At 38.1% G+C, this 20,627-nt stretch overlaps 1 protein-coding gene across 1 annotated transcript; it reads right to left on the minus strand.

Moving 5' to 3' along the window:
* Positions 1–5: 5 nt before the first annotated feature.
* On the minus strand, positions 6–20,519 carry PEX1 (peroxisomal biogenesis factor 1). The gene is made up of 24 exons (XM_048950826.1): positions 20,323–20,519; positions 18,412–18,555; positions 17,558–17,641; positions 17,211–17,325; positions 16,355–17,121; positions 14,853–14,972; positions 13,800–13,923; positions 13,422–13,531; positions 12,102–12,202; positions 11,059–11,191; positions 10,240–10,336; positions 9,594–9,764; positions 8,951–9,105; positions 7,620–7,809; positions 7,272–7,438; positions 6,869–7,003; positions 6,298–6,362; positions 5,551–5,693; positions 5,364–5,467; positions 4,060–4,233; positions 3,005–3,235; positions 1,674–1,874; positions 1,319–1,449; positions 6–314 (listed from the first exon to the last, which is right to left on the minus strand). The coding sequence occupies exons 1-24, from the start codon at positions 20,449–20,451 to the stop codon at positions 233–235; spliced, it is 3,873 nt and encodes a 1,290-aa protein (XP_048806783.1). The 5' UTR covers positions 20,452–20,519; the 3' UTR covers positions 6–232.
* Positions 20,520–20,627: the final 108 nt, after the last annotated feature.

Consider the following 20,627-nt stretch of genomic DNA (forward strand, 5'->3'; position numbering starts at 1 on the left):
TAACGTAACAGAAGTTCTCTCAAAAATTTAATATTAATTTCCAGGAAGACAATTTTCTTCAAAATAAAATGTGAAATAATTTTACAGCATGTAAACTAGAAAGACATTTTCTTCAACTGCTGCATTAATAAACCCATATGAATATAAATAATCTGATGTAATCACTTAAATATTAAGCTCCCATTTGTCATTTTCATTTACAGTTCAGTAATTACAAGCACATTAGAAGTTACTATGCTAGAGTCATTTTTTGTCCTGGTCTGAATGCTGACCCAACTTGTCCTTTCCTCTTGGGATTCTGAAAATTATCGTACCTGGAAACAGTAAAAGACAGCAGCATATTAGTCTGAAATCCCTTTGTCTGCATATGCCCCCAAAATACACAGTAATGTAGCACAGAACTATCAATGTTCAATTATATTTTGGCTGAAATGAAGAGCATCTGTTTTCTCAGACCTGCAGGCCTGGAGGAGTTTCATCCACTACTCTGACTCAGGCAAAGCAGAGCACAAAGCTCTCTATTTTTTTTTTTTTAAATTACTATTATTCTAAAATAACATATATATACTTTAATTATTACTATTTAGAGGGGAATGAAGAAAAGTGGACGGGGGGTACTGATTCCTAGAAATTATCTCTCTTTCTCCTTTCCTCCTCTCTGATCCCTGCTGTTAAGATCTGCTTATCCATGTAACACCTCAGGCAGATCACACCTTAATTCCCAAGTCCAAAAAACATCATGGACTGTTTTGATGCCACTTTTCAGCTTTTTCACTCCAGTCATTTTCAAGTTTAATGGACACGTTCTCATTTTCAGTATGTGTTCTCTTTTGCAAATTATTTTTCTTTGGGAACATATATAATGAGGACTCAAAGCATCATACCTCTTCCCAAATACAGTAGTTAACAGAGGCACTAGTCACTAGAAAGTCATAACAGAGCAATTTGAAAACATGGTGAACTGCTACTCAATGGGAACAGGTAGGACCTAGCTTTATGTTTCAGAGAATCAGAATTCTCTTTGTACTGGTATAGCTTTTAACATAATAAAAGGGGTTTTGGGTCTGGGATTAGAATTTCTAGGTCCAATATTAATAAAAACAATAAAAGACACCCACACTGGTAAGATAATTTCTTCTTTCTATTGTGTACCTTGGTATTGGTGAAAAAAACCTGCTGTCAGAAACCACTCAATTTCCATGCCATTCACCACACCGAGTATCATTAAATAACTGTTGTGGTTCTGATGAACAAGAAATATGGAAAGACCAAATCTCCACTTGAGCTCACAATTAATAATAAAAAATATAATGCTTACAGTTCAGTAAAATTCTTCCAGTCATCTTGGCTAATGGATGGTCTTATACCCTCAAGAGCAGTCATCAAATGGGACTGGGTAATAATTAAAGTGTTCTTGGCAAGCACAGACTGATTAAGGGTGCCATCCTCCTGGAAAACAGAGCCACGAACAAACAATCAGAAATTATCACAGAGAAAGGACCCCCTGTAATTACAATCACTGCTTCCCCCTGCATTAGTAACACATGCCTGGCTTATCTTCCTCAAACTAGATATCACTTATCTTTGTTATTTTTAATATTATTGAATGAATTATTTATCAGAATACAATGAAAGGAAGTGCTAAGACTAAATATTACAAAAAACTGTCATACTCCATTCTTGCTTTTGTAATTGGCTTTGATAGCATTGATTTCTGTCCTCAGGTGCTCTATTTGCTGCTCCGGGTTATTTTCCAGTGAGTCTTCTTGGGAGACTGTTGTAAGCATTGAAGGTTGTGATGATGCTGTGTCTCTCTGAGAGATGTTGGTAAAATCGTGAGTTACAGAGTTTGGTCCAGACAAACACAAAGAGCTCTAAATTGATCAAAGAGAAATACATTAACTTATTATGGATTCAAAAGAGCAACTCAAACATTAAGATTTAGCTAACTTTCCTACCAACTTCATTCAGTATCACCTTTCTCCCACCAGAAAAGAGTACTTTCAAAAATACATCACACAACCTTTTGTATAGACATAGAAGAAAGCACAAGTTTGGAAACGAAGTGTTTTTCCTTCAGAAAAAAATCAAAATATTTTTGCAAACAGCCTATGTAAAAAAAAATACAAATGTCTAGTAAATACATAGCTCTTTTTATGTACAAAAATCAGTGGTTCTGAAATCTGAGGTTCATGCAGTTAGCTTCGGAGTGACATTCCATTTTCTATCACCTCCAAATTCTCTGTGCACTGGGTAAAACAAGCAACTTCAAAGTTCCAAAGTTTTGCAAGGTTAAAGTCCTTGTAGCCTCAGTGAAGAAATTCCAGAGTTAAAGGAAAACCTAAATCTCTCAAGATACATTACTGGAACATTGTCATGTATAATACAAGATAAAACACAAGAGCACTTTATGAGACTTAGCAGTTAGAAATTCTCCAGTGTGAAGAGAAGCTATTTTTGGCTTTAGGAATCAATGCAAGACAGTTTTGAAAACAAGATTCTAACACCTTTGATAACTATCTGTAAATACAATTCTGCAACAGATCCTCAGAACAAACGGATCACATGCAAACTCTGAAGTCATCTCTCCACTGTAAGGAGCTCACAGCCAGCATGTTCTGCTATATTTACCCAGCAGCCAAGTGAGACTGGTCAGCACTGTGACACGGGTGCTGGCTAGCAAAAGCAATAAACTTTGGAAGGCAACAAGGCATTAGACCAGACAGTAAGACCTGGTGTGAATACAGTTGGCCTGATACTAAAGCACTAAGCAGTATTTTGGGATTTTGATTTAAAAGTTCTTCAAAGTTGTAGAGAAATCCAAATCCTGTTATGTCAGATGGAATATCCCACCCTGGTTCCCACACTGGACCCACAGTGCATAGGATGAAGACAGCTTGAAGGACAAAGCAGACATAACTGTATTTATTAAACCTCGTGGTTTTTTTCCTGCTTTGCAGTCAATAATTTTTAGAGAATTCAAAATATCGAGAGTGTGATTTACCAGGTCTGAAGGACTTCCATTTCCTAGTTCTGATTCATAAGAGCTTCCAAAATAAAGACGATACATGTTGGACCTTGGATCCTCAGGAAGCAACTCAGACATGTCCAAAGAAATAAGAGATTGCTCAGGTGCTGCTTCTCCATCTATTGCTGAGTCATCTGAACCACTGCTATGGTTTAGAAAAACCATGGAAGACAGACTGAAGTCACTATCAGAACTAGAACCAAAATCCTGTGACAAAGAACAGAGCAGAACATTTACAGGTGTTAACTCACAGCTAATTGCACTTTGTAATGCATTAAAATATTTCATGTGTAGTCCAAACAAAAGTATTGATTTGCATTTGTTTCTAGCAATTCTTCTCTTGGAATATGAGCTCTTTCATGCCACTAAACCCATATTTCCTTTGATCTCCAAATAGTGGAAGCCTTGCCTGCCCCTTTTCAGCCACAGTAAGACAAGCATTAAAAATATGATGGCAGGCAGTTGAATAGAAGTTAGAAGAGGAAAGGAACCTGTCATTTACAAGGGATAAAAACTTACAGTGGGATCCTGTACCTTATATTAAATATGGGTATTATCTGAAGGGGTCTTCCAGAGTCCAGCTATCAACATCCTCCTTCCACACCTCCCCTAACCTCAGATCACATTAAATCTGTCAGAGTTCCCCATAAAACCCACCAGTTCCTTGCTTCCTCCGTCACTGCAATTGTGTCACTTCACAACGGAATTTGCTAGATACTCTTTGAAGGCTTTGAGTGATCCCTCCTGTTGGTCTATCAGTCATTTCTCACAACAACAATAAAGAGATTTGGCTAAAATAAATATTTTTTTATATTAAACGCTTCTCACAAAAATTAAAGAAAAAAAATCTTGCCTTTAAGAAGTTTAAATTTAAACTAATTTGTTACATTATTCTCATGTGATACCATACACATTAAGATTTTAATTCTTATTAAACAGCTTTGCTGAAAACACAATGGATAGAATTAACCCCTTTGAACATACCAGCATAGAAATATAAAGAGACCATCTTTTATATCTGTATTATTTACCTGTGTTAAACCTGAGCTTAAATTATGTATTGCCTCCAACTGAGCATTGTATAATAAAGCTTTTAGGTCAGCCCCTGTGAAGTGCTCTGTTTTTGCAGCCAAATACTCAAGGTCCACATCATCTGCCAAGGACAGAGAATGACTGAGAGCTTTTAAGATTTCGCAGCGTGAACTCTGCAAAGAAAGAAAAAAAAACCACAACCAAACAACTGTCAGTAAAGCAACCTGTTATTTTCCTTTTCCTCTCCTAGAGTGCTTTGTCTCTGTCACAAGCAAATTCTTCTTTAAAGATACTCCCCTAATAATAGTACATCTTGGATACACTGAATAATAATCAAACTTTAAAATGGGCATGATTTCTGTTACCTTTTCCTAACGAGGTTAAGAGAAGATGTACCAAACAGTATAGAACACAGAAATATATTCCTCTAAATACTCATCTAACATCTGAGATTTTTATATGTGTCATATAAACAAAATATGAAGCTGAACACTGCTAGTCATATTTCCTTTTGCACAGAGAAATACGATGGAAGTGGTAAGCACTTCCATTTACTTGAAGGATCATATTCTAAACCAAAATTTAAAAAGGAAGAAGTCAGGACATATTTACATTTTTGGCATGCAGGAACATCACTGTGTACATTTAAAAATAACATAATGTGGCATTTGTTAAGCTTTCCAATTAATCTGAAAATGAACAGCACAACTGTAATATAAAATGGGGAACCAAAGACATGCCTTGCACAGCCTTAAAGGCCTGATCCAAAATGAACTAAAAAAAATTCCCTTGCTAGACAGTGACACACCTGACTTAAAAGAACTTGTACACTCAAAATTAAATGTGGGCAAAGGGTGGAATCAACAAGAATTCAGAACAAAACTACTCTGAAAATTTCAGATAATCAAGGGTTGTGAATGCCTATGGGTTCACCACCTCAAGCAAACAGCAGATCCATCGGATTTTTAATTCATTGGAAGATGCAAAAGACTATAAACATGATGCTGCAACTAATCTCTGAGAAATAGTTTACTGCTACAGAATATTTTTTATTACTTTTTTTTTTTTTTGATCGGTTACAATCACTGAAATATGATTTGATTCTTAAGACTGTGATAAACATTCTTGTTTTGCCTCAGTTTTATACCAATGTATTGGCACGAGTGAATTTTTACGTACAACTGGAGCTGTGCAATAGACCCCAGTTTGGCCAGATTTGAAATATAAAGAAATGGAGATTAACTGAAGCCCAGTAGTTTCCCAGTTTTCCCGTTTTGTCACGTAAAATATTTCATTTTCTCACCAGATCTGGAGGAGGACAGTACAGGCACTTATCCAGTCGACCAGGTCTTAACAAAGCAGGATCAATCAAATCTGGGCGACTAGTAGCAGCTAGCACATAAACACCTTTGGAAAACATCAAGAAAATACCATTAACACCTGCTAAGTATCTGTGCAAGGAGGGAAAGAGCACACAGATGAATTTTTACCTTGTAAACCTTCCACACCATCCAACTGAGTCAACAGCTGATTAACCACTCGGTCTGTAACTCCAGTGTTGTCATGACCTCGGCGAGGAGCAATGGAATCAAACTCATCGAAGAAAACAATGCAAGGTTTGGCTGCCTGAGCTCTTAAAAACAAACAACATTAAGTTAAATATAAGTAGAGGATAAAAACTCGTCTCCTGTAAAAGTTAGAGGTTCTAAATAATTTTTTTTCTATGGAATCACTGCTCATTTTTATGATGTATCTTCTCCTCAGTTTTCCCTTTCTAAAGTATTCAATTGCATTAATACACATGAAAGCTTCAAAATTCAGATGTGGTCTTGGATTATATAAATACAGTATAAAGACTGTCTACACTGCAACCTACTTGAGAAGCAAAGGCTACGAAGAGTCCATTTACATTAGGAAGCATTGAGGCTCAAATTAGGGCATGTTTGTAAAAACAAAACTACTGGCACCAAGGATCTCAATACCAAGTCTAGTTTGACTCTATGTACTGTGTTCATTGCTAAGCACTCTGAAGTGGAGAGAAATACGAAAATTCAGAAGTGCACCCTGATCTTAACTGTTCCCAAAAAGTTCCCCAAAGACGATGTTCAAATCTTGGCAACTTATTGACTCCTTTTTTGGCACAAATGATTTGATAACTGTATCTCTCTGAGAACAAAATCAATTCACAGAGCTTCAACCAACAGAATCATAACATCAGAAATCTTTACAAGGCCAACCTGTTAAAGATATCTCTAACTGCTTGTTCACTTGCTCCAATATATTTGCTGAGCAGCTCTGGTCCCTAAAAGAGGGAAAAGAACATCTGTGTTACACATTATTGGCTTTAATTTGTCATTTAATACCAACATTGATTTTACATACTGGAGCAAGGTAAGTTGTAACCAAGAGAATGCCAGCATTCCAACTATATTCCAATGTAGCACAATATGTATTACTGTATCACAGGTAACAATTTACACTGCATTTTGAAAATACATTTAAAATGTATTGCCCAACTTCTGGTCCCACAGAACCAAAATTCAGGATTTGTTTTTATTAATAAGATGGGTAACTAAGACAATCCAATTGCAATTTATTATTCTGCTTAATGAAAAATTATTAAAAAAAGAAACAAACTCAGTCATAAAACTGTGAAACTCCAGAAAGTCAGATGCTTGGTTATCCACAGAAACTATTTTTGATGAGTTTTTAACTTTGGTATTTTGCTTTTACAAGCACCTACTCACAGCTATTATACCGAGCTATTTAATTCAGTTAATCAAATGAATCAATCAATTTTCTTCTTACTTTGACACTGATGAAATTCATTCTGCTCTCTCGAGCAACTACTCCTGCTAACAGTGTTTTTCCTGTTCCAGGTGCTCCATAGAGCAAGACTCCTGATCTCTGTCGTATAGGCAGGTTCGCAAATAATTCTGGATACTGGAAAACAACACCAAACAAGACATGTTATGAAACATGCAATTATTCTACAGTGTACTGAATAATCACTAGTGTTTGATTTTTGAAGGGTGCAGTGAAAGAGTTCTCTGGTAGCTGAAAATACTTGAAGACTGGGAAGACAGAAAAGCAGCTTAAAAAACCATATTTGTCTTCCTTCTGTCAAATATGTGCTGCTTCTTAAAGATCATAACTGTTCTACTAACAAAATGTACAAAGTTCACGTAACTGACTTAAAACTACTGCATACCTTTGCAGGTAACATGATGGTATCCATGAGTATTTGCTTCACATCTTTTAAGCCACCTATCCTATCCCAGCCAACATCCTTAGGTTTATGAAGGCTGACATTTCTCAGAGCTAATGGAGTAAAATCTTTTAAAGCTTTCTGAAAATCCACGGTTGACAGATTCAATTCTGCTTTAAAGGAAAAACAAAAAAAAACTATATAACCCAAGAGTAACAAATTCCTCACAGTATGCAACAATTAAAGACATTTTAAATGTGAAACAAAATTTGGCTTTTCATTTGTGTACTCTAAGAAGTTCCGGATAACAAAAGTAAGAATATGAAATAGAGGTTTTGACAGTGAACGTACCGCCGTGTTGAAATGCATCCTGGTTAGAAATACAGGCATGAATGGCACGATCAACCAGCATAGTAAAATCTCGAGCAACAAAACCTTCTGTTTCTTTTGCAACATACTGGAGATCAAGATTGGAGAACTTCTCTACATCGCAGTTCAGTTTGTTGTTTATTACAGAACAGAGCACTTCACACCTTTGCTTCTGGAAAATAGAATGGGGCAGGAAGTGTGTGTTCAGTTGTCAGTTGACGTGGCTTTCAGAAATTCAGAAAGCAAATATGTATTACTTATCTCACACATCACTATCATGGAATCTTCAAATGACAAAATCTGAGTAGGCACAAAAATGGACTAAAGTCAGCTCTTCAGCTGAACTTCAAGAAATTCAGTTTTACAAATTCAAAGGTTTGCACTGCCAGTTATCTTAAATCTAACAATAACAAAACAAACTCCCACCCTCAACTTTCTGCTGTTTCACACCAATGCTTCAGTTCCATAAGAAAAAATGAACATATTTTCCTTTGTGCTGAACTTATTGGATGTGAAATAGATAGTGTTAGATAAAAATATAACAAATAATTTGATATCTTTTGAAAACCTGACTTTTCCACTGGTGCCTCATCCTCATTCATTTATTAGTATTAAAAAACCCACAACAAAACACCAGCACCCAAGCAAGTAGGAACTACTTGTGTTAAACACCCATCAGTTGCCATAACCACGTCACATCCACTGCCTCCTGCAATTAAGTCATACTGTTCATTCTTCCCTCTTTTCTTTTTACAGTTCCAAAAGGGACTTCAAATAAAATTCAAATTCAAATAAAATACAATTAATATAGAAAAATAATCCCAAATCTGTTCATAAAAATAAGTTTTAATAACATTTTAACATGTAATTACCATTAATAATATGTTAGCACATACTTATTCCTCTGAGAGGCAGGAAAAAAAACCAACAATAACACACTTAAGCTAAGTCTCATTTATCTAACTGTAGTGACCTGACATGTTCTCTCAAAGTTGCTTCTCTAGAATTCCCTTATGGGTAACAAGGGAACATTCACCTACCTTGGACAGCCTAACTTGCTTTAGGTTGAACTGAACCATCCTCTGAATACACCTTTTTTCTCTCCACTGAGGATAATGAAACAAATTGGGAATTTATACTGGCTTACTTTCCAGCCTCACAATGTCACACAGGGGTGCTGGGGTATCTAAGTATTATTAAATACTTTCTATGATATCCAGGTTTCTCCTCATCCCCCAGACTAACCTACAATCTCTGTGGCTGAAGGGAAGGCAAACAACACTGTAATCAAATTAATAAATGCCCAAATTTACCTGATCTGGTGACTGGATATGTTTGAAACACTGAAATATATGAGTTCCTTGAGCTGAAACCAGGGAAGGATGTAGAGCATGTTCAGACTGACTTGTAGCAATTAATGCAATCAAACTCCCCAAGGAAATAACTTCTTTTATCAGATCTTTCAAAACTAAACAGAAAAGGCATTGCTGAAGGAATTGCAAAATAACAAAAAGATTCTATATTTGATTATATCCATTATACACAGTGCAAATAAAAAGCATTAAAATATATTTAAAAATAATTTCTTTATTGCTATGTTCAAATGCTCTTTTTTAACAACAAAATAACAAAACCAAGCCAAATTAAAACAGTGAAAATCCCCCAAACATCCCAACCAAACAATACAATTATTTTTTCTAGGACAGTACATTTCATTACTAAATGTCATCAAAAGTGCTGTTTAAAAGTTAAATTTTTGCAAAGTAACTGATGATGCCTACCACAGGATATCAAACGTTATTTTTCTGTGTTGTGAACTCCACTCTAAAAACATACCACACTGTTCAGAGGCAATAATGATTGAGACAGAATGTCCAGCTAGGACAGTACAACTGAGGTGCCAGAAATGCTGGGTTGCATTACACTTTTACCCAGATACAGGTAGTAGAGCATTACCATAAGCAAGTCTGCTGCTCTGAACTGACTCAGGGCTGTTCTCATGCTCTGGTGTAGGAGGTACTCCAACAATGTGATCAAGATCGTCCATTAAAATAACGGATGGTTGTCTCCATGACGCCTCTAAAAAAGCTTCCTCCACATTTTTCCTTATGCTTCCTAATCTTTTTCCTGTAGGATAAATGCATTTTAATGACAAAACATAAAAGGAAAAAAAAGATCAGACTTGTATATCTTGCTCCAGTAATATTCCAATACTTGGATTCAGCTACCTTACATATGTTTCTATAAATCCAGATACCTATTTTAAAGCAGAAACAACATGTTCTATCCTAAACCTACTTTCACTAACACAGGCATTCTAATACTTAATTATTTATGTTTGTTCCAGCCACCACAGCTGAAGAAACACACAGTTGATCCTGCCACTTTCTCCTCATTTGTAACATCTTAAAATAAATGTGGCAAGAGTGGTTTGAATGCAGTGGTGGTATGAGGGACAGAAGCTGGCAGACATGAAAAAAAGCTTCCTTGCAAAAGGAAATTTAACAAAAAAACAGAAAAATTAGATTACATGCTGTAACTTCATAATTACAGTTCTTTGTCATACTGAAATTGTTTGAGAAAGTAACAGGTATTATCCTACCTCTTAAAGCTTTGCAATCAATTACTTCTACATGAGCATCCAATCTATCAAATGCTTCTTTGCAGATGGCCTTTGCTAATGTTGATTTTCCACTTCCCTGTAAAAATAAAAGTGAGCTAAAACAGAACAATTTGCTTCTGTTTCTGTGGAATTTCTATCAAAACACACATCAGCTAAGCTGGGAAGGCTGTAAGCACTTTTGGTTTTACCCCTCAGAAGCATACACTTATTCCATCTCTGCATCACTTGGTAGAGACTGAAGCCATGGGCTGAAAAAAGCCTAAGTCAAATTTGGAGTGGGTACATCCACTATAGACAGTGCTGTGATTCCACTTTTCCAGTGTTGTTTTTATTATGATGGAATGTGGTGTTAAATGCCACCACAAGAGACAAAAGGAAAATCAGAGCATTGGCTATACTGACGTTTTATGTTAGTTAGAAAATAAGAGCAAATATTGTATTCTTACTTTCAAATATTTCAGAGACAAGAAGCACCTATTATATAAACACAAAGTAGATTAATGACCTATGGAAATACACTGAAATTGTATTGCTATAAATATTCAAATTTATATATGCATATAGATGATACACACATATACACACTAAATGTGAATGTATAATATCATAATATATAATGTCATAATATGACATACATAATGCTTTACTGTGTCAACTCTGTTCAGCCAACTGCTTGTTTTTCAGCTTGTTCTTTAGTTCTTCGAATTTGCATGGTAACAAAGAACTAATGAAAACAGTTCTGTAACTATTGAAAACCACTGAGGAGAGTTTGCAAGTGCAGAGCAGTAGAACGTGTACCTTTCCTCCTGTGAGAAGCACCCCTCCACTTCGCAGTCCCACAGCAATACCAGCCAGCTTTTGAGATAAAGGACGACCCAAAAGACTGTGGCTTATGTGTTCATAAGAAGATGCTCCTAATTTGTCCACTCCCCTGAACAGCACAGAAGACATTAAATGCCTAGAGTAGCATCAGCACACGTGATATAAACAGTAATAATTGTAGTATAGTGAGGGTTCAATGTTGATTATGCAAAGTAATTCATATTTTCATAACTCAATCTGAAAAGACAGCATCTTTATTCCGTAGAGGTAACACAGGGGGCACAGACAATGCAGATCACCCCTGCTGTTGAACAATTAATCACCCAATGTACATCACCCTAGCAGGAAGTGGGCCTCAGACAACAGAACTAACTTCAGTTTTTGGGGTTTCACCTTGTTGAAGGTCCAAGTAACAACCTCCTAAGGGATGTAACAAATTGGTAAAAAACGGTGCACATCTGGGTCAGATAACTCAGCCTATCAGAAATAAAGCAGCACGTAGTTCATTTGCAGACGTCTTTATCCTTCACCTGTCTTAAATCTTTGTGTCTTTTGACACAACAGTGCTCCTTTCAGGTTCACCAACAGCAAGGCTCTGTTTTGTATTTTGTATTGTACTGTGAAAAACAAAGCGAATAAATACAACTTGGTTTTTTTACATTCCTACTCTACCATGCTAACCCCTGGTCAGCTCTAATTGCCTCTTCTCAGCTGCCTTTCAAAATGCCAATAGCATAGTAAATAGCATGCTACCACAAGTCTCTCAAGTCCCCTCTTCCCCAACTCTACTTCAAGTTTACTATACAGCACCACTGTTTGCCCTTCTACAAATGACAGCAACATTATGATAGGAAGGGCTGAGCCTGACACAAGCCAAAATACCAAATGATGCAGAATCATGCTGTAAGATCTGCATCAATTAAATAATAATAATAATAAAAAAAAAGATCACTTTCACTAATATTCTTCTTCATTAATTCCCATTCCCTCGTGCACTTTCTACTATGAAGATGTCTCACCCTAAATGGTTTAGTCTTTTGTAAGGAAGGTTTCTGTCTGTTTCACGCACAGGCAGCTGGCTGTCATCATCAGCTTTTGCAGTTAGAGGGTGTAAAAGAACCTACAACAAAGGAAAATGTTAGTACTTAACATTAAATACAGCTACAAGAGAACAGTATAGAAGTAACTACCCTTTTTTGGAATCTTTATAAATAAAATTTGCAAGTATGCCTTGCTGAAGCTTAATCTGCCTGAAAGAAAGATGTATTGGTAAAATGACATGGATAAAATATTTCCAAAATATAATCTAGTGTTTACAATGATGTAAACTGTGACTAGGATAAGTGCTCTTTTATGTCAAGCTATGCAGCCCATCATATCTCATATCTTTCCCCACCGTTAATGTTTATTTTACTGTATCCTCCTTGTTGTGCTGGCATCGACACCCATGAGGCAAGATGATCAGTCAGACAGGGAAACTGATCTGGTTGAAACACCTGGCTTTTTTCACAGTCTAGTTTACCAGGGAGCAAGTATGAAAAGCTAAACTAGCAAACAGGACTAATTGCAAGGTTCACAGGCTGGAACAGCTTGGTAGGTGACTGTTAACAAATGCACACTGCCCTTTCATCTTAACACTGGTCATTCTTACCATTTGTAGAAGACTTCTCTACTTCTCAAATACCGATAGAAATAAAGCTCTTCTACTTTTGCTCAACAGGAACTCTAAACTTTGCAGAAAAAAAAATCTATTCTGAACAGCCAAAACAGGACATCTTAATTCTCTGCCAGTTTAAAAGTTAAAAAAAAAAAAAAAAAAAAAAGAATGATCCTACTATTACAACCATTATTCAGGAGTCAAGGACATCGGCTAAACCTGCATTATTAATGGAAACCCTAATCCCAATTGTTTAAATTTTCTGAGAAAGGAAAGAGGGCACAAGCTATATAAAAGGGAAAGCAGAAATAAAGTTTAGATAGGCATTACGTCTCATCTTTGTAGAATCAGCTCCTGTTCATCTAAAGTGATTTTACAGTGGTTCAGGGACTAAGAGAAAAAGTAACTATGCATCAGGATGGGATGTTCAAACCTGGGCAATACTGACTTCCCTCTGCTCTGATTTTCCTGACAGCTTGATGCAGACTATGAAAGTCAATGACAAATAAATTTCCAGGCATGCCTGGAATCTTACCAATGCCTCAGGCTGTAAAATAACACAAAGAACGCAGGTATAACTTAATGAACAAACCAACAATTATTTAAAATGCTACACATAATTTACTTGTAACCAAATATAACAATTTAAATTACTTGATACCTGATACTATGGGATATTTACTTGTATATTAGTCTTTTGCAGCAAACTGGGACTCAGTATAAAAGTATTCTCAGACTTATCTTCTTCAGTGTGCACGTGATCCACTACAGTAAGGACAAACTCCTCCATTCCTGTAAAAACAGAAAGTACAACCACTAACATTTCTAATTATTTCAACTTCTATTCTTCACAAGATGAAATATTAATATATTCAGAAATACTATAGATACTCCAAAATGAAATAATTAAAGAAGTTAATCATTATTAAAATGTAGTTTATGTTTACAGTTCCAGTGTAAAGAGATATGTTATATTAAATGGTGCACAGAGAGATCACAAAAGGTATATTGCCTAAATAAAATTCCTAATGGACAGTTAAGATTGCTACATGGTCCTTACCTTCTTTAATACGCAGATGTATGCAGTTTGTGCTTGTCATTATCCATGGAAGATCCTCAGTAGCAGAATCCTTTAGCCAAGCACTGAAAGCACATTTAACATCATCTTCACATGTATCTTTATGCTACACAGGAAAACAGAGACAAAAAGGGACATGAAACAAGGTGTTACTACGACTGTCCTCCTTCCATGCATAGAGCATTTGATTCTCTTACAGTAGCAGAGATCTGGAAGAAGATGAACAGTCTCATTTATTTGGAAAATAACACTATGCCAACAATTCTGCCATTTCTGTCACCTGCTCTGTAGAAAGCACCTGCTGCTTTGCTACTCTGCCTTTGCTACAGCAACAATTGGCTCTTCCACCGCCCTTAACAATTTTATCTTTGGAACACTGATGTAAGGCACAGAGAAGTTTTTATTCTTTTATTTATCTGTATTGCAAGATCCAAAAGCACTACTCAGCTTCTGGGTTTGAAACAGTGCCAGGTTACCACCACTGCCTGTCACTAACTCTGGCTAGGCACTATATCCACCTTTCCTGTACATCCTGCTTCCTAATTAATTCCTAACCTAATTAAAAAGAACATGCATCTTTTCCTTATTAGCAGGTGTCAAATATTGCCAATATCTTTTTTCATAAGCAAGACACTTTCACACTTTGAAAACAAATAAAGACTCCATCATACCCTTTAAATAGAAAAATTTTACAGGTAAGATGCAGAACTATTTGAAGTACTTACCAAATGCAAGACAGAGTTCAACAACTCAGGTATCAGCAAACAAAATACAGAATAATATTACTAGATAAGCTTTGTTAGACCACTGCATCTTCTTGATTTCAATGACATACAGAGAATAAAAACCAAATTCCTTGGGAAAGCACTCATACATGACAGACATCTTCCACGTTATCATGTAACACAAACAAATCCAACATTAAAAAAAAACAAACAACAATACAACAAAAAAACAACACAGACAACTCTGACCAGAGCAACATTATTTTTTCCCAACCTATGAACAAATACATGACCAAGAATATCAACTCACTAAGTTCTGTTTGGGTTGCAGTCTAAGAGATATAGGAATTTTAGGAATAGACTCAAGTGACTTAATTTGGACTGCTGAATGCATTTCAATTCGTAGCTTTTTTCTCAGGTCATCTGGAATCTGAAATATTTAAAATAAAAGCAAAGAAAAAAGAAACATCAGAAAATAAAACCACTATAACATTGCATATTGAGTACAATAACAGTTTCTTCAACACCAATAGAACCTCAGATTTGATCACTGATGGTTTATTCACTGCAATTTACAACAGATTTAAGAAACCATAAAGCTAGCATTCAAATCCTGTTCTCACATTTCTGAGTGTCTTTTATCCTACTTGTGAAAACACTTGCTACAGTTGACTGTCTATTAACTTTAAATAATAATAATAAAAAAAAAAAAACAAGAAGATTGAAAAAGGATTCCTCTTAATTCTTAGAATGTTGCAAGAATGCAGCATTTGGTGATTGCAATTTATTTTACATGGGCAGGTTATGCATAAACAGGCTGTTATAAAGATCAGAGCCGCACACATTTTCAGTACAGACAGAAATCCAGTTTTCCTGAGCTGTACCAGCCAGTTTGCCCTGTAAAAAGGAAACTACTTGTCAAATATTCTGTACTGTTTTAAGTGTTTTCAGTTTGGAAATGTGTCTCAGAAATGTTTATGAAGTCTGAAAGACTGAATGGTTGCTAACATTTGGAAAACTGCTCGCATCAAACGATTCTGTGGTAAACATTACTGCAGGCTTTTGCTCTCACTCTTGATAAAAGAGTCAGCAAATGGTGAGAAGTGTAACATGTCCAAATAGTCAAACAGTGATTTGGAGTGCATTTGATCTATTTCTCTTGATCCTGAGTGTGTTTCCAGGAAATAAAGAACATGAGCAGGCTGTACAGCTCTGCCAGAATAAGCTGAAGTGTCAGTGTCTGCACACTGGGACTGTGTCACCCTACAGAAAACAATATATAACAGACCAAGAGACTTTAAAAGGTATAAAAGCTAATTATTTGATAGTACTGCAAGATTTTAATGAAAACTTCAACAGTATATAAAAGCACCTGTAAATATCAGGTAACAACAGGATACATTATGCCATTACTTTATAGCATGATGACACCTAGTGTCCAGAGCATATTTTATAGCAATATCTGATGAAGAAACACTTCATTAAGCATTACTGAATGCACATAAACAGATACATTCATGTTCTCGTGTACGGCTGCCAAGAAATTCTGAAGAAAATATGCACCTCCAGCAACACTGAAGGGTTTTCCTATTTGGTGCCAAAATGCTAGGGGTGTAGAAGCTCAGTGTACACTGCATGATGCTAATATCAGTGAGAAGGCTCAGCAAGGCGTAGCTCTAGCAATTATTATTTGATTGACTTTACTCAGGAACCTTCTGCAAAGTCTACCCCAAAACTGCACATCAGTTCCAGTTATCCAATAGCAAATATTATCCAATAAAAAGCCCCAAAAGATAGTGTGCTCAAACTGACCCAAACTCTTCCAACATGTAGGGCTTCCCCACTGTTGCCATACTCTATGACACTCTTTAGGTCTTCAAATCCATTCCAAACGATCTGAACAACAGATCCCCCACTGGATGCTTGAATGGTATTGGAATCATTTTTGTCTTGCGTACCAGGCAAATGTTTTTGCTTTTCAGATGGCAGATTTTGCTTTGCTTCTTGATGACGCTGTCTGGGGGAAAGCAGCTTGTTTATTTTCCCGTAAGAAACTACAGCATTTGGATCCAAATCAGTAAATTCTATATTCCATGGAAAAATATGAACGGCATTGTATTTCAGAAATGCATGAAGGGCTGATGCATTCTGTACGCTGGGAGGCTGGGACTGAGATACTCTAAAAATGGAATCCACATGAATTAAGTTCAGCAGCTTGTCTTTGAAGGTGCTCATTTCATCTTTATCACACAAAGTCTTTTGTTTCTGTTCAGCTGTACGAGAGAAAATGCTCCCTATGAAATTCCACATATTTGGGAGAACATTTGAGCCAAACGTCACATTTGCATCAGCCTTACTCTGTTCTGGGACTCCTGGATTTAACTGAGGTTGACTGGCAAAAGGCTCCTTTACAGTTTCATCTTGCTGCATGTTATTTTTCACAAAACTCTTGAGTAAGATGTCACTTTCTGTAGAAGGCATGTCTATGATGTTTTCCTCAAGCTCACGTGCTTTCGGGCATATCAGCAGCTCTGTGCATGGTTCTAATCTCCCATAGGGGGCTGCTGGCACGAGTGTACCTGAGTATGAACAAATCAGATGAATGAATGCATCCACTCTTGCAAGACAGCTTACTCGAGGCACCACCAAAGCATTCACTGTTGCTTACCAATTCTGATGTAAACGTGAGTGTGGTGTTCAACCCATACAGGAAAGATGGCTTTTGGGAATACGATTCGGATCTGGTCCAGAAGATGCTTTTCAAGAGAGGGAGCGTGCAGTTCCTGGGAAAATGTGGTATCATTATAAGCTTGGACACCTTTAAAACATGCTTGAACATAGAAGTTCTACATATTTTTCTTACACATCATTTGAAATACAAAATACAATGAAAACCCACAACATTTAGTATTTGCTTAGGAGCAGAAAAGAATAGGGGATTGTGACCACAGCTTGTATCTATATTCTCTGTCATTTGCACAAAAATGGCATGAAGACTGGAAAAGGTTTTATTACCAGTATTTCCCAATCATCTGCTGAGAGTGGTTCCACTTCTACTTGCTGACAGGAGGAGACGTGCAAACAGGGTTCCAGGAATATCTGACAGAAGTAACATTATTTCAAAATAATGTAACTCCTTAAATGCATAAAAACTCTACCTAGAAAATTCATCTAGAAAACTGGCATCTTCATTATATGTTTTCACTGCCTTGAACATAGTTTCTCTTAACCACACAAGGTAATTCATAAGCAGGAGATGGAAGTTCAGGGTGTCAAGGATGGATTACATTGCACAAGCCTGGGGACTTCAACAATATGTGAATGGAAGTGAACAAACACAGCATCCAGAGCTTTAGCAGCTGATAACAAACACTAGTTTTCATCGTATATTATCTTACAACACCTCTCTGGTTCCGCAGAGAGATATATCATTTCTAGGGAGAATATGCTAGGAATGTAAATAAGCTAAGATAAGACACTGCTTTGAGCCAAAAATTATGCTAAATAAAATTTACCTCACCAGAGAACGTGAATACATAGATACACCACACAATAATGAGGCGTAGAGTAAAACAAGAGCAGAACAGTATAGTCTTTACACTAACACTAATTTTAAACCCCACAATCTGAATGTTGAGATATTAACATCCCGTGACACAACGCTTTGTCTGCCTCTAGGAAATTTTCCCAACTTTTCTCCAATGAAAGAATCATTTACAAGTTAAGCACCCTGCCCAAGAGTAAGAGGCAAATTGAACTGCATGTTCAGAGACAGAGGATGTAGGATTATACAGTGGAAGGGAAAATAAGGGAAGAAAATTTAAACCCAAAATGAAGAAAAAAAGAAAGAAGGAAATGGCATTTCAAACCTGTTCTCCATCTGCAATGCCAAGTTTCTCTGCTAAATGCCTGTTCATCTCTGCAATATTTTCACTCCGATGACCTCGATGCCTTATTTCCATCCAGCTCAAGTAAATGGGCTCATCACCACAGGATACTTTCACAGCTTGGCCCTATGAGTTTCAGATAAATAAAATGAATTGTTTTCAAACCAAGCAAGAAAGATCACTAACCTGTAACTGCATAGAGGGCTACAAGGGATTTAAAAGTGTTTTCTGGATTTTACACGCCTGTTACTACTCTGTAACAACAACTTGCAACAGTTATGATACACTAGTAAAGGGTGATTCCAGGACAGAACATCTGTGATGCTGGCAGAGTAGTTAACTTCTTGTTAATTGAGACTTCCCATAGAATTCTTCATGTAGCCTATTTGCACAACTCTTGTGGATTGATTACTTCTTTTATACAGACTTTCACTTTTATAGGCTGTTAAGTAAGGAAACCTTTCTGTACTTCCCTTCTTCTACATTATACCGTGTATCTAAAGGAATGCATAGCTCCTACTTCCTATGTATGGAAAACACATGGGCATATGACTACATTTCTCATGCACTCTAACATTCTCACAGATCCCAGGAGAGCTGCCACAAGCCAGGCAACATTTAGAATAAGTCACAAGTCTTATCAGCTCATACCAAAATGATCATATCCATCTCTTTCAGAACCGCTCAGCTATTTCCATTCCAAACTTATGAATCTGGATACATTCATCCCATTTTCTCATTGAGACTGTTCTATGATGCATCATTCAATTCTCACTTCCTAAGGTTTTTGCAAAAATGACATAACTTGATGAAAACCAAGTGATGAAGACAACATGTGCTGTGAATATGCCACTGATATGCTTTTTAAGATAGCAATGTTTCTATGCAGGTCATTTTCTGTACAGAATACACACAATTCACTTCCTAATAACTTCAAATATTACTCAATACTTTGTTATGATTTGGAAACACGCCTGGTTTCAAGACTGCTTTACCAGAGTATGTCACACACCTGTGCTCACAAGGATAAAGCTTTTCTTCTACGTGTCTCACTCCTCACACAACTCCCTGTTCCCAGGGCTGTTTTAACACCCACTTACCCCATGCCTTGTGCAATCAGATTCAGCTGTAGATTGCACTTTGTTCAGGATCATCAATTAATATAAGTGGAAGAACTCTCAGTAAGGGCGACAGAGCACCAGAACAGACTGCCCAGAGAGGCTGTGGAGTCTCCTTCTATGGAGCTATTCAAGCCTATCTGGCTGCCTACCTGTATGAGCTACTGCAGGGTACCTGCTTTAGCAGGGGTTTGGACTCGGTGATCTCCTGAGGTCCCTTCCCCTACGATTCCGTGATTTAAGCCCCTTAGAACATCGTGATTCAGCAGACCGCATTCCGTGTTACTTCTATCAGGGTATCAGAGCCCAACCGTCTGCATTTTGCAGACTACACGAAATAAGTAGCCTGCCACAACACGCACGTTTACGCCGGATTTCCTGCAGCAAACGTAACGCCGCGCTCAGGGCCGAATTGCGGCCGGCTGCACGCATTACCGAGCAGAACGCGCGCCAGAAGCCCGGCGCTCGCTACGGCCCCGCCCGGCCGCACTCCGGCCCGCCAGGGCCGGGCCCCGAGGCGCTACCCGATGGGCCGTCCGAGCCGCGCCGCGCCGCGCCGTATAGGCTGCGCGTCGTCACGGGCGCAGAGCTCCCGGGGAGGGGGCGAGGGGTCCCGGCCCGCGCGGAGGACGCTCGCCGTCTCCATAGCGACAGCGGGGGCGGCTGACGTCGGGCGAGAGAGGAGGGCTCCGAGCGTCGCCATAGCGACGGGATGCGGTGGGGGGGCGCCGCTCTCCCACAATGCTCTCCGAACGGGGCGTCCCCGGCCCGGTACCTGCTGCAGGCGGAGGTGCGAGGCCAGCACGGCGGGCAGGTGCAGGAAGCAGTCCCGGGTCCCGCTCAGCACGACCGTCGCCGCGGCGACTCCGGCGCCCCCTCCGCCGGGGTTGCCGCTGCCCCACATGCTGGCGGCCGGCTGGGCCGGGCTGAGCCGGGCCCCGCCGCCGCTGCGCGCCGCCCCGCCCTGGCGCCGAACTGCCCGCTCGGGGCGGCCGGGCCTTCCCGAGATTCCTTCTCCTCCCCCCTGCCGCCCCCGGGACAATGGTACGACCCGCTGCCGACCAATGCGGTCGCGGCATC

Source organism: Lagopus muta, chromosome 7 (assembly GCF_023343835.1).
Source record: "Lagopus muta isolate bLagMut1 chromosome 7, bLagMut1 primary, whole genome shotgun sequence".
NCBI classification, from domain to species: Eukaryota; Metazoa; Chordata; class Aves; order Galliformes; family Phasianidae; genus Lagopus; species Lagopus muta.

Excerpts from the sequence above, each read along its gene's own strand:
- PEX1 (XM_048950826.1), bottom strand. The coding sequence starts at position 20,451 with ATGTGGGGCAGCGGCAACCCCGGCGGAGGGGGCGCCGGAGTCGCCGCG. Across the intron at positions 5,468-5,550 it reads TGGTGTGGAAGGTTTACAAG|GTGTTTATGTGCTAGCTGCT; the intron begins GTAAAAATTCAT and ends TGTTTTCCAAAG. Across the intron at positions 4,234-5,363 it reads ACTGTCCTCCTCCAGATCTG|AGTTCACGCTGCGAAATCTT; the intron begins GTGAGAAAATGA and ends CTTTCTTTGCAG.